Below are 14,383 nucleotides of genomic sequence, written 5' to 3'. Positions count from 1 at the left end.
ATGGCAATATTTTCAAGATAGCCATCATGGTGGCCATATCAAGAGTTAGTCATTTTAATTTAAGATCGTGAAGACAGTGTAAGAACCCTTCTGATGAAACCCCCATGCCAAAATTACTTTTCTTTTCATAGTTGTAGCTAAAACACAATTTTCAAGATGGCCAAATGTTAAATGTCAGATCAGTCCTATTTTAATTTAAGATCAGTAAAACATTTTAAGAAATCTTTTGGTGAAAACCACATTCTGACATGACCATTCATTCTGAAGAAGATTTTCAAAATGGTCAACATGGCAGCCATATCAGATCCCCGATCAGCACCAAGTAGACATCAAAAGAAGTCTTTAGGAGAAAACCCCTATCAATCACATCACATCAAAATTACTTTCTGTAACAATAAAAAGATTTTTTTTTTGATAGCTGCTGTTGTGGCTTTATTGAATGTCATACTGGCACCGTTTTCATTTAGGACCAACTTGACATTATAAGAAGTCTTTTAATGAAAATTTCATGTTAACATAAGTTTTCTGATATTTAGGACCAACTAGAATCATAGGAGGTGTTTGAGTGAAAACACCATGTTGATATGATCATCCATGATGGAGAAGCAAGTTTTTCAAGATGGCCACTGCGGTGGCCAGATTAAACCAGAGATCAGCACCAACTTCCTTTAGGACTAACTAGACATAAGAAGTCTTCTAGTGAAAACTTCATGTTGATATGACAATCCATCAAAACAGGTGAAGTAGCAGTATCAAGATGGCTATTAAGACCAAGTAGACATCATAAGAAGTCTTTTAGTAAAACCCCATGTTGATAAGACCATCCATTCATGAGAAGTGGTAATAACTGGATTTTTGTGAAGGACACTATCATGGACAGATAGATGGCAGACAACAGATGATGGACAGATAGATGACAGACAATGGATGATGGACAGACAGATGACAGACAACAGACAATGGATGATGGACAGATAGATGGCAGACAATGGATGATGGACAGATAGATGACAGACAACAGACAATGGATGATGGACAGATAGATGGCAGACAACGGATGATGGACAGATAGATGACAGACAACTGATGATGGACAGACAGATGACAGACAACGGATGATGGACAGATAGATGACAGACAATGGATGATGGACAGCAGACAACAGACCATCTCATAAGCTCTTCTGGCCTGTAGCCAGTAAAGCTATTTAGCATCCCATGAAAAGATCAGTACCCATGAAATATAGTGAATTAACATTATGTGTAGAAGTTGCAGTTTTCATCAAATTTCTCTGTAGACCATGACTATTATAGTGTCTTTATTTCATATATCTAGTGAGTATAACCATAGATACTACATAACATGCTGTAATTTGATGAATGAATGAGAAAAATCAGATCATAAAATTGATCTTATGTTTTTGTCAATAAAGCCAAGACCTTCCATATGGTTACCCAATTACCCAAGACCTTCTATACATTTACCTAATTAACTTATCTGTAGAAAATAACAACTGTTAGAGGTATATCAACAATAAAAAATGTAATGATTTAAGTGCCTGAAGAGGGTAAACACCAAATAAAATGTAAAAACTCTACAGCTGAAGAGAAAAAGACTGCTGTGATGATGATAAACACAATATAAAATATAAAAACTTGAAGAGAAAAAGATTGCTGTGATGATGAGGAACACAATATAAAATATAAAAACTTGAAGAGAGAAAGATTGCTGTGATGATGATAAACACAATATAAAATATAAAAACTTGAAGAGAGAAAGATTGCTGTGATGATGATAAACACAATATAAAATATAAAAACTTGAGGAGGGAAAGATTGCTGTGATGATGATAAACACAATATAAAATATAAAAACTTGAAGAGAAAAAGATTGCTGTGATGATGATAAACACAATATAAAATATAAAAACTTGAAGAGAAAAAGATTGCTGTGATGATGATAAACACAATATAAAATATAAAAACTTGAAGAGAGAAAGATGGTAAAATGGTAAGATCTATTGTTGGATTACAGAAAGATGGCTTACCGACATATTTCTGGTGGTATTGTCTTCAACAGGTTTGAATTCAAGTTTAGAATTGTAAGGCTTTTAAAGCTGGCTGCAAAGTACATGAAAATATCAAGGCAATGACATAATTATTAAAATCTTGGTCCACTTTACTCAGTATAAAATAATCCTTAATAATTGGTAATAAAGTAAATCAATCTTTTCAATGAACAATGTGGGAAATAATTCCTTGAGTGGTGCAGAAATCCAATGTACGTATTATCCGAGTCTGAAATTTGTTCTTATGGACAAGCAACTTTTGCAAGGTTACCTGTCCGTGGACAACTATTTGTGACCTGTAACTTGAAAGGGCAATAGTTCCTGTTATGTCTGAACAATGTTTACACAAGCGCCATTCATACTAATACAAACAAGTACCATATAGGTGCATTGAATATTTATCTAGTTTTTGCTGAAATTTAGTGATTAGGACCAAATACAGCCACACTTCTATAGATACAACCAATGGAAGCAGACAGCACCAGTTTAGGCTATATCTTTTAATGGTTACATTAGAATGAATTTCATTGGCTGTAGGATAGGGCTTCTCTGAGGATCTGTTGTTTTGAACCAATAGCTGGACTCCTTTAACTACTATGTACCACTATGATGAATTTTCTTGGGAATGGTCCCGGATGGATCATTTATCTTTTGATAGTAAACTTATCTGTACTATATATAATACATGAAATAACCTTATTTGTACTATAACACATGAAATAACCTTGTCTGTACTATAACTCATGAAATAACCTTATTTGTACTATAACACATGAAATAACCTTATCTGTACTATAACACATGAAATAACCTTATCTGTACTATAACACATGAAATAATCCTGTCTGTACTATAACACATGAAATAACCTTATCTGTACTATAACACATGAAATAATCCTGTCTGTACTATAACACATGAAATAACCTTATCTGTACCATAATACATGAAATAACCTTATATTTAACCATAATACTTAGTATATTACAGATGAGGTTATTTCATGTTGTCATAGATTTAGTTGTTGTTGTGGGGTTTAACACCATTTTTCAGCACATGATAGGCTATACATGGCGGCCAGTATTAATGGTGGAGGAAGAACCCGGGAAAGCCCCGGAAAGAACCACTGACCCATGCAGATTTAGTTGTATTTTATTGATAAAACATCAGGCTCATGTGGTAAAAAATACCCATCAATTGCAGACAAAACCAGTGGATTGTTTGCAGGACAGGTCATCACAGGAGAGATACACTGTTAACTGTGGAGTGTATAAAGGCAACCTACTTTGGAATTTAACTGTGGCAATTATAGAAGATCTTTGGTAACAATGAAATTTGGCAACTGTGGTAATGAATCATTCCAGATAAAAAAGGAATGTGTTATACATTAATAGACCTGTTTGAAGACATTAGGAAAGACAATCCTGGAAAACATGCACTGTTGATTCATATATTTTCAAGGACATGCATTTTTGTGGTTTTGCCAAAAAGACATTTCTGCCATTAATTAGGCTGCTTCAACAGAAACATAACTTTTTGTTTGGTCTTTATATTTGTGAGACTGTAGCAACCAAGAAATCCACAAAAACTGGTATGCTATGGATAAGAGTGAATTTACAGTAAATATCTGATGAATATGCAACCAAAGAATGAAGTGTATTGTAGTTAAAGTGAGTCACAATGACCTAAATTTGTGTAGCTGTATGGGACTACTCAAGATAATCCCACATCAATCATTTCATTACCATATCAAAGTATGAAAATGATAACTTATTGCAAGCCTTCACAAAAAATTGCAAAGAAATAAAAAAAATCAATACTGAAGTGATAATTCTAAACATAGACTGCATATGAACATTAGCAATAATAAATACCATTGATAAGATGACTAGAATACATTTAGCAATAATAAATATCATTGATAAGATGACTAGAATACATTTAGCAATAATAAATATCATTGATAAAATGACTAGAATACATTTAGCAATAATAAATATCATTCATAAGATGACTAGAATACATTTAGCAATAATAAATATCATTCATAAGATGACTAGAATACATGTTTGCAAAATGTGTTCAGGAGATGAAGATCTTGCTGTCTTAAAGCCCTGGTTTAAACTTCTTGCATTAGAACAGTCTGAAACAATATCAATATTATGTTTCTTTAATGTTATTTTGGACAATTCCAATAAATCTATGAACAAGTGCTGCTTACATTATCCTTCTCTCTCGCTATCTCTTTCTCTCTCTCTCACTGGGAGTATATCTCTGTCTATAAGTCTGAATCTCTCTCTATTTCTTTATATTTCAGAGTTAACTTACATAAAACTTTTGGTGTTAGTGTTGTGAGCCTGTTGTGAAACAAATGAAGTCTCTCCAACATTGTCAAATGCATCATGGATTCAGGAAGCTCTTCCATTTCATTGTTGCCCAGGTTCAATATCTGAAGCTGTTGAAAATTTTAAATATTTATAATTAAAAAACTAAACTCTTCTATTAAATATTTTTAAAATTAATGAAGTTCGTAAACTTAAGCTTTTAAACACTGCAACAAATTCAATGTATAAAATATAGCATTTCAACTAGACCATCTCAAACACACAAACACAGTACAACTGTACTTGACTCTGCAGGAAAAAATATAAACAACTGACTAGAGTTACGTTTAACTTTAAAATTGTAAAATATTGCATTATGAATTCTTTTAAAAAATCTTGCTAGTTTTACTTGCTTTTTGAAAGCATTTTGTACATAATTAATGTATTTAGCAATTGGTTATCAAAGAATAAATGATCATATATCATTTGCAGTGTGAAAATGTTATTGGAGTACTCATAGAAGACTTTAAACCATTGGGTACAAACTATTCCTCCATCCTCCAGTAGACATTTACACACAGCAAATGATTCCTATATTATTCCTCAACTAGAACATTTGACAGCATTGATGAAAAGATGGGAAAGTTTAATCATTATATATTCAGGGTCAAGCTGAATATATAACTTATTGCAAAGTGTGTACATTTATGTTCTAATTTTTGGTTCAAACAAGTGTAAAGCACCTTTGTTGATATACCATGAGAACAAACTATGAAAACTCTACATTGCTCTTCTTTTTAATTTGTATGTGTTTCTTCATCTCCTTGTTTTGGAAATGAGAACAACTGAATGTCACAAATATAGTCCATGCAGTGAACTCAGCCCACTATACTACTAAGATCATGGAAAGTTCCAGCTGCAAAGAGCTCTCTGAGATTACTAACAAGCTAATGTCAAGGAACAAATCTACACCACTTCCAACTACCTTCTCTCCAGCTGACCTTCTGGACATGTTTGCAAATTTCTTCTGTGACAAAATACAAACCATTAGAGATTAGCTTGACACCACAATTTCAACTGACTCGTCATCACCATACATATGGGATACATAATTTGAGCGACAACCATTAGCAGCATTTGAACCTGTCTCTATGGATTTCGTACGTACAATCCAGATGAAGAGTGCACCAAAGTCATGTGAACTTGATCCAATTCAGTATTGCCTTCACTAACTGATGTTATTAATACCTCTTTCTCATCCGGGGAATTCCCATCATTTTTCAAAACTGCCATTGTAAAGCCTCTGCTGAAGAACCAACACTTGACCATAGTGATTTAAAGAACTACCACCCAGTTTCTAATCTCCTATTCATATAAAAAAATCTTAGAAAAGGTTGTTCTATCCCAGCTTGTATCTCATTTAAATTCAAACAGTCTTTTTAGCAATTTACAATCTGCATATCACCCTTGCCATAGTACTGAAACTACTCTTCTAAAAGTAGTTAATGACATTCTCTCTGCGTTGGATAGCATAAAGATTACAGTCCTCACCCTCCTTGATTTGTCTGCAGCATTTGACACAATAGACCATGATGTATTACTTCACCATCTCCAGCATGTACTTGGCATTCATGATACAGCCTTACTGTGGTTCAAGTCCTACTTGGTCAAAAGGACACAAATTGTATCTGCAAATGGAATACACTCCAGCCCAGTTGATCTATGTTGTGGTGTTCCACAGGGGTCTATTCTTGGACCTGTTCTCTTCATTCTGTACACTCAGTCACTCTCAAGTGTCATAGATCATCATCCAGTGTCTCACCAATTGTACGCTGATGACACCCAAATATACAAATCTAGCTACCCAACTGAAGTTGATGCTACCATCCAAGGTGTAGAGAGGTGCATTTCTGATGTGAAATCATGGATGACATGTAACAAACTGCAGATGAATGATGATAAAACTGAGGCCATTCTGATCACAATACAAAGACTTTCTCATTCACATCCGTTACCTCAAACAAAAAATATCAGCAACACCTACATTAAAGTCACACAATCAATATGAAACCTATGTGTTACTCTGAACAGTACTCTCACATTGCACCAACATGTCATAAACATATGCAAGGCTGCAAATCTTGAGCTGAGACGCATCAGCTCAATTCGCAAATATCTTTCAGTTGATGCCACTAAAACACTTGTGTTCATTAGTACTTTCAAGACTGGACTATTGTAACTCAATTCCATCTGGTTCATCTTAATATCTACTCCATAAACTTCAAAACACAGCTGCTCGGATCATACTTAGAGTACCACGATCAGAGCACACCTCCCTGCTGCTCTGTACCCAACACTGGCTATCCATTCCATCCAGAATCAAACATAAAATTTGTTCTCTGTGCTACGTTTCACTGTCAGACTCTAGTCCAACATACCTATCCGACCTCACCCATGTTTACACACCAGCAAGATACTTATGCTCCTCTTCTGACAATCGTATACTCATTATTCCCACTATGAAAACAAAGTCATGTGGACAGCGTTCTTTTGCATACCAGGGCCAAGCAACGTGGAATGAATTGCCCACTGAACTTAGACACAAAGACACAATGATCACATTCAAGGGGGCTCTCAAAACTCACTTATTTCGACTGCAAGAACAAACTTAAAGACCTAATAATGCTTCCTACCTTAAATATTCTCAGCATGTTTTTAGTGTTTTCTAATTTCATGGTGTTTGTTTTTGTAATCATATCATTATATGTTTTTTATCATATAGGTGTCGTCTAATGTTGTAAAGCACTTAGAACTTCTAAAGATTAGATGCTATGCAAAGTCCTCATTATTATTATTATAACAGTTCCATTTTACAATAAAATATGAGTGGGTTTTGAAGAAAAAATGTGTCATCCCATTCCATGATCATGCAATCACCGTTCACTGTGAGCCAGATGTGGTATTAAATAAATCAGTCACACATTTTGTATGCATCATTCCTGTCAGCTTGCATAGTTTTTTCTCCATGCTGTACTCAAAGTAAAATTAAAAACAGTATGCACCAGCATCACAAATATGTTGTAAAGACTAAAGAAACAATGATATATATAAAAGTTTCTATCTTGTGTTCTGTGCCTGACTATTAGGTACACTAAATCACCATCACATTGCAACAAATTCAAATGTATGTCAGTGGAACATGAAAATGCTTCCATTTGCTAGTGTCATATTTTCATTCCGCCAGGGTAAAGACAGCACTGTAAGTATATTAATTACACATACATTCAGTGTCGGTATATGCTGCCAAATGTGTGAGATATTCCTGAAACTTTGACTACTCGTTCCAATGTCAATGACATTGGAACATGCTATACAAGCACATTATTTGGACAGTAAGACATAGCACTTAAACAAAAACAACATGTGCTATGTCTTACATTGTATGACCCTTCAGTATCTTGTCATAAATATTACAATGAAAATACTTCTGACATGGCTAAGTGCCTGGAACAATAAAAATATTTTCCTCCTTCACCATGCAGAATTCCTTCAAGTTTGGTATGCATCTCGTCCAAATAACGAGTGTGTGAGGGAAAAAATAGGCATTAGCTTTAGCCTCATATCTAATGAACAGTTTCAAATATGACCTTACTTCATTTCAGAATAAACATTTATTAAAATAAATCTATTAAAACTAGTTTTTCATGTCGTGATGAGCTGTATACACAACGAACTACTTTCACTAGGTACAAAATCTTATTCTAATACCCAAAGAACACGAGCACCTGGCTAGCCAGTTATATCATTCTTTCTACTTTCATTTATACCTGGTACAGATAACTTATTTCGTCTGGCAACGATTTTAATTTGTTATTCTTCAACTGAAGGTGCACTACACATTCTAATTTTCCGATAGCCTTTGGCACTTTTTCCAGCTTCTTGTTGCTTAAATTCAATATTTTAGGCTGCGACTTCAAGGCACGAACCAACAGCGTGTCCGCCATGATTGGTTGCTAAGTAAAGCTGTTTAGATTCGTATTTTTCCGGTCACTAGTTTAACTGGAGCGAAGGTATTTACCTGAATAAATACCGGAATTAAAGTAAATAACTGAATAATTGTGTAATACCAAAGTAAAACAAAGATTTATCTTTTTTGTCTTTTTTTTCAAACAGATTTTGTCTTAGTTTTATTAATGCAGTGTAAGCATACAGACGATTTAAAGTGTATGCATTTGCAAGCGAACTAGGGGTTTTGTTTGCAACTCAAACATTTGCAGTAAAGACTGACATCGATATTTAACTTTAATTAGCTTGTAATAGACCAGAATTCAATATACTCTTGGTTTATCGTAATCAACAGTAATTTATTTCAGGAATTTATGAATTATGTGAGGGTGTTAACTATCAGATACAAATATGTGTTAATTGTCTCTAATGTTTGTACACATAGCTGTTGATAATTGACAACATATTAAATCACGATATTCACATTGAATGAATTTAGATAACTTAGACGATGAGCGTAGAAATGTTATCTTCATCATAAGCATGCATTGTACAAGAAGTGTTGTGTCCTTATTTACATTCATTAAAAAACACAGAAAGTATTTATTTTGTAACTGATGCATAGGATATCCGAATACACTTTGGTATTGTCATTTCATGCCGTTCAACTGCTGTTTACTTTGATTGGTACTTTGTTGATATTTCAAAATTTTCACCTCAAACGTTAAAGGAATTATTGAAGGCACGATTTGGTTAAATTCTGCACTAAATGATATCAACAGCATTTTGTTTCACGATGAAATGTTTAGAGTATACAAAGCAGTTTGGTATTGAAAAAAAATTAACTTAATACTAATTTATTAAAACAAATCATTTATGAGTAGTAAAAATGGGGGTAATGGCTTACCTATGCTTTCTACATAGGGAGAAATGGGGGTTCTGACGCACTTGTCCATGTGAAGGTTTTTATTTTTTTATTTTTTTGGCTTACTTGTCTTTGTGAAGAGTGGTTTGGGCTCACTTGTCGTGGATGGATCACTGTGTTATAGACTTAACCGCCACTGTGGTTTTCGTATTAGAGGTGTGTTAGTACTATAGTAAAGATGTCTCTTCCGTGTTATCCCTGGCACGTAGACAAGAAATAAGAGCCATGCACCAAAGTTAGAATTAAGTGAGGAGGAGTCCAGTGCATTGTTGAAGCGTGCGAAGGACATGATAGCCTACGCGAATAATGATCTAATTTATGTGCCAGAGATGATTTATTGTGAGGAGAGTGAGGATGAGGAGGAGGGGGTGAAATGTAGTTATCGTCATCAACGTTCAGTGCAGCAGTACACTCAGAGGTATTACATCCGCAATAAGGTGAAACGTTTTCATTTGAAAGAGCCACAGCGACACGAGTTTGATTATTGGTTGAGCAAAGCTACTCGAGTGCAATGCTACTCGTGAAAAATTTATCAAATTTGAGTATGTGTTTAAATGTATTTTTTAGAAAACGGGTCTGGTCGAGCACGCGGGAAATGTAAAGCTGTCTCTCGAAAGAACTTGATGGAACAGTATGATAAGATTATTTGGGAGGCATTGTCAAACTGGTCAGAGAAGCGGTGGGAGTCCACCTGTTGAACTGTTCGTGATAACCAAACCACTTGACGAGCGATTTTTTTTTTTACCTCGAGTAGAGATGACTTTTTCAATTCGGAACACTTCTTGGTCTGTCTTTTGTAATTCCTGCTCGTAAAACGAACATTGGATGAGTTCGCCTGAAGAATTTTTAAGGGTGTAGGTGATGGAAATGGTTTTTTTGAATGACATCGACGACGAAGGCCTCTTCGGTCCAGTTAGGAGTGCATCCTTTTTCGAACGTGGATTTTTGTCGGCTGATTCTGACACAATCCCTCGCTTTGAATTTGGCTCAAAAAATAAGGCCTCTGCGACCTGTTGTTGTTGAATGTGAACACCATCTGGTGTTATCGAGAAGGCTTCTGCGGGAGTCATTCGAATGGTATGTGTGATTGTAGCGGTCAGCGAGGTCTGGAAGGAAATCTAAGTACCGGTTGGTATTATCGCTGCTGAATCTCTTCCACATGCAATTTTTGAGATTACGAGTAAGCAATCGATGACCGAGGCCTCGAGTGGATTATGAGTGTTGTACAAAGTAATATTATTTTTCTGAAAGCCAGTCCGAGACGGTTTTGGTATAAAATTCTCTACAATGATCTGCCCAGTGTTTATGTGGTTTTCGTGTTTCGTGTGTCTGTGATGTGATCCCGCGCCTGTACGATAGAAGCTCCTTTTTTGTTTTTGAGAGGAATGACCTAAGCATATTTACTGAAGGTATTGATGACAGTCACGATAAAATAGAAACCATCGTTGTACGCGCTGTAATCTCTCATGTCGACGAGGTATGGTGACCATATGTTGTCCATGTCTACGGCGATGACTCTTCGTCGAGGAAATTGTTTGCCTGCGAGTTTATGCACTTCGTCTGTCAGATCACCAATTACACTATTGATGCTAGGCGTTTTTACACCTATACCGAGCTTATATTTGGCGCCGATGATGCCTCGGATGAGAGTTCTGTCGACACATTCTCTGAAAGTTTTAGACTTAAGTTCTTTTACGCTCCTAAGCATGACTCGATCGTACCCCGTTTTGTCGTCGGGATGATCGCTGTAAAATATATAATGGTGCATAGCGATGACATCGACGCCGTTGTAGGGCTCCTGACCTGTAAGGGGTTGATCGTACTCATTCAGTTGTTAATTTAAGTGATTCCACGGCCCTGTGTACTTAGATCCTGGCAATGTCTATCCGATGCTTTGTCTGGGAAGTTTTCCGATGAGGGCATTAACATCCAAAGCTCCTTCGAGAATCTGTAGATGTCACATCCTTTACAGTCTCCCACACACAGATTTCTTTCCACTTGGATGTCCTCGCAGCTTGCATCGAGCTCACAATGTCTAGAATGATACATGCTTTTATACAACTGGAGCCACATTTTTAGTGGCTTTGAAAAATATTTGGATCTACAAACGGTACACCTGGATTTGAGCAGGCGTAATTTATTTTGGGTGACCACCTCGAGGGGTACACACTCTCCGTCTTGGTTTTAAACTTGAGACACCACGAATCCATGGATACTATATACTTTATATTTTAAAATTTTAAAGTGTCTCGACTGGGGATTTTCCTCTGCGTCTATTATGTATGTAATCGACGCAGTACCATCCACATGTGCTATCGACGACGTTTTGAAGTTGCAGCCAATTATAGACTGCTTCTTATTGTGCCAGGCGTGTATATCGCATGAGTGAGGAGGTAAACCAAACGAATCGAAATATTCTACGTCGCCCGAATGAGGATCGTTGACTACGACAATCCGGTGGGTACCATGTCCATCGTAATAAGTTTGAAGATTAACTAGCAGCTCTCGTCGGATTTGATTTGTTCAGGAAGTTGATTTTTGGAATCGACCCTCGGAAGGTAGAAGAGGCAAAATGTTACGCGAGATCATGCCTTTCCCACGTGTGGTGCCTGGCAGTTGAAGTCCCTTACCGATACCCAGTAATCGTGGCAGTAAGGTTTTAGCGAGCCCAGCGAGGAGAGGACTGATAAATCGTCCTTGTTTGGACAGCTGAGACGTAGATAAGTCTATGACGACACCTTTTCGATTTGCCTTATGTTTAGCAATGGCGTTGACTTGTCGTTGGGTCAGAATCAGACTGTCAGGTCCGACAAGTGATAAGGCTTTTAAGCGAACGCATATTACCAATATGTGAGTGTCCGCCACAAAGATACTTTTTTTTCTGCTGTGGAGACATCATGACGTCTACTGGAATGTACGACATGATGACGTTATATAAAATGATCTTATTATTTTTTTCGTCGCTTTGGTGTAACATTTTGATATCCACGAGTGTCATAGCCAGTTGATAAGGTAACGATGGCTCGTTTTTGACACATGCCGTTTCCTATGGTGGCCTTTCTAGAAGACCCGGTGATGGATTCCGCAGCCGCAGCCATTCCTAACGGGGCCAGGACGTTTCTGAATAACTTGGGGAGCGTGGTTTTGACGAAGGAAATCATTGTGGTAGCAATGGACCATCAATCACGTCGTCGTCGCTGAGGTGTCTTTTTCTAGGCATGTTTGAACAATAGAGTCGTCTGACAATATAGTTGGCCAACAACAGAGTTGTCTATACAAGGACAGTCATTTTTGCATTGAGGACATCCAGTATCATGAATCGGTCTATGGTCGCCATAGCGTAGCGGAGGTAATCTGCGCCTGGAGTAACCGTCCATCGGATTTTGATGTTAGCAGGAGAGTCTTTGAGACGCTCGGTATGTTTGGAGGCATCGAAGTGGAAGATGGGAAACAGCTTAAAGTAATCGTCTATGGAGACTTGCGTTCCTGTGTCCACGTCTTGTTACTTCTGCATGGCGTCTATCAGCATCATGTACGCGCGATAATACTTTCTGGTATCATCATTGAAGTTGCGTTCGAGTTCTCGTTCGGGGTATTGCCTGGAGTTGATACGGACGTAAAGGCGAGACAGTTTATGTTTGAACATCATAAAGCTCCTCCGCTAGTTCAAAGGCGACGATGATGTGGCTCGGAAGTTCGCTGCCTGGATTGGTGGAGATTCTCCATGAAGTATTCATTTGAGCTGCAGTGAACTGTTGAATGTAGATGCGGTGTTGTTCGAAGTAGAGTTTCTTAGTAAATCGAATTAACGTTGTTTCCGATTCGAGCATGTGTTCGGTAGAGAGTGTGATTTTTGGGCATCTAAAGAAACAACCATGTCATGTTAAATTGACCGTCTGCTGATGATGATGCTTTGTGCATCTACTGAGCTGGGGAATCTCTTTCCAAGATCAGTATGTGTTTCGCTCATCGGAAGATGGTGCGGATATCTATACATACCCCAAAGATCCTGCTGAGCGGAAGAAACATGCAGATCTCGCGTCCACTATCGGTCAGAGCTCATCAAAAAATGCATTCCATGTTGTAGTTAGTAGTACACAGTTGTGTTAAAAGGGAGAGTAAGACACTCGCCGTTGTAGCTGCCGCTTTAGTAGCTAGATCAGCTATAGTGTTTCTTTACGCTGCTGAACCAGCAGGTCTGGAGACGATATAGTTAGCTGCTTTTGTCTGATGGCTGAGCAGCATCGGCTGCACCTGTACGAAATTCGTTGTCAATCGTCGCTCTTATGTTGGTATCTCTGAACCACCACATATTGGTAGCACGCAATCTCATGTAGTCATCACTGTACATGAACAAGTTTTGGATGGTGCTAGCCTGAGGTAAGTATCCATTGATTTCTTCGACAGTCTGATTGTCCAGTTGGGATTGTGCCGATTTGAGTCACGACCATCCGTTATTTTGAAGTGTTATCTGCGCATTGGCTAGTAGTAAGGTGGGATACCCTAGCCTCAATGGGAATTAGCATTACAGGACCCCCTGGGACAATCTAACCTCAATGGAAATTTAACATGGGGAAAAATCATGGGACAATCTAGCCTCAAGGGGAATTTAACATGGGGAAAAATCATGGGACACTCTAGCCTCAAGGGGAATTGAACATGGGAAAAAGTCTTGGGACACTCTAGCCTCAAGGGGAATTGAACATGGAAAAGAAAATCTTGGGACAGTTGAGAGATAAGGGAAAATGGAACAGGGTCGGGACCCTATTAAAATAGGGTCCCGGCCTGATGGGTCTATGGAAATGGAACATACGAAAATTGAAACGGGGAGGGGTCTCTATTTTTTTTAAACAAAAAAAAAATGGGGTAGGCAATTGAAAGTCTATCTTTTGTCGTGAGATTGAAGTGGCCCTGAAAAGGGCCTTTGGGTTTCTTCTTCTTCTTCTTCTAACTCCTTAACTTCTTTATCCATCCCCTTATTTTTTCCATCATTCCTTTCTTCTTCTTCTTTTCTGTTTCCGGTATCCAGCCGGGTGACCCATGGCTCGGAACTTCTGTCGG

The 14,383-nt window shown here is 37.4% G+C and overlaps 1 protein-coding gene across 2 annotated transcripts in view; it reads right to left on the bottom strand.

Annotated features, from left to right (window-relative positions):
- Positions 1-8,396, bottom strand: part of LOC149779949 (uncharacterized) — a 51,859-nt gene extending 43,463 nt beyond the window's left edge. For both annotated transcript variants that reach the window (XM_089936647.1, XM_089936648.1), the window contains exons 1-3: positions 8,220-8,396; positions 4,397-4,523; positions 2,048-2,120 (exon numbers count right to left, since the gene is read on the bottom strand). In XM_089936647.1, coding sequence (XP_089792773.1) covers positions 2,048-2,120; positions 4,397-4,523; positions 8,220-8,396 — 377 coding nt within the window. The remainder of the gene's footprint in view (positions 1-2,047; positions 2,121-4,396; positions 4,524-8,219) is intronic.
- Between the last annotated feature and the right edge of the window lie 5,987 nt (positions 8,397-14,383).

This window comes from Sinohyriopsis cumingii, chromosome 16 (genome assembly GCF_028554795.1).
Source record: "Sinohyriopsis cumingii isolate HCF-2022 chromosome 16, ASM2855479v2, whole genome shotgun sequence".
Classification (NCBI taxonomy): Eukaryota; Metazoa; Mollusca; class Bivalvia; order Unionida; family Unionidae; genus Sinohyriopsis; species Sinohyriopsis cumingii.
This window is presented reverse-complemented; position numbering and strand designations above follow the sequence as displayed.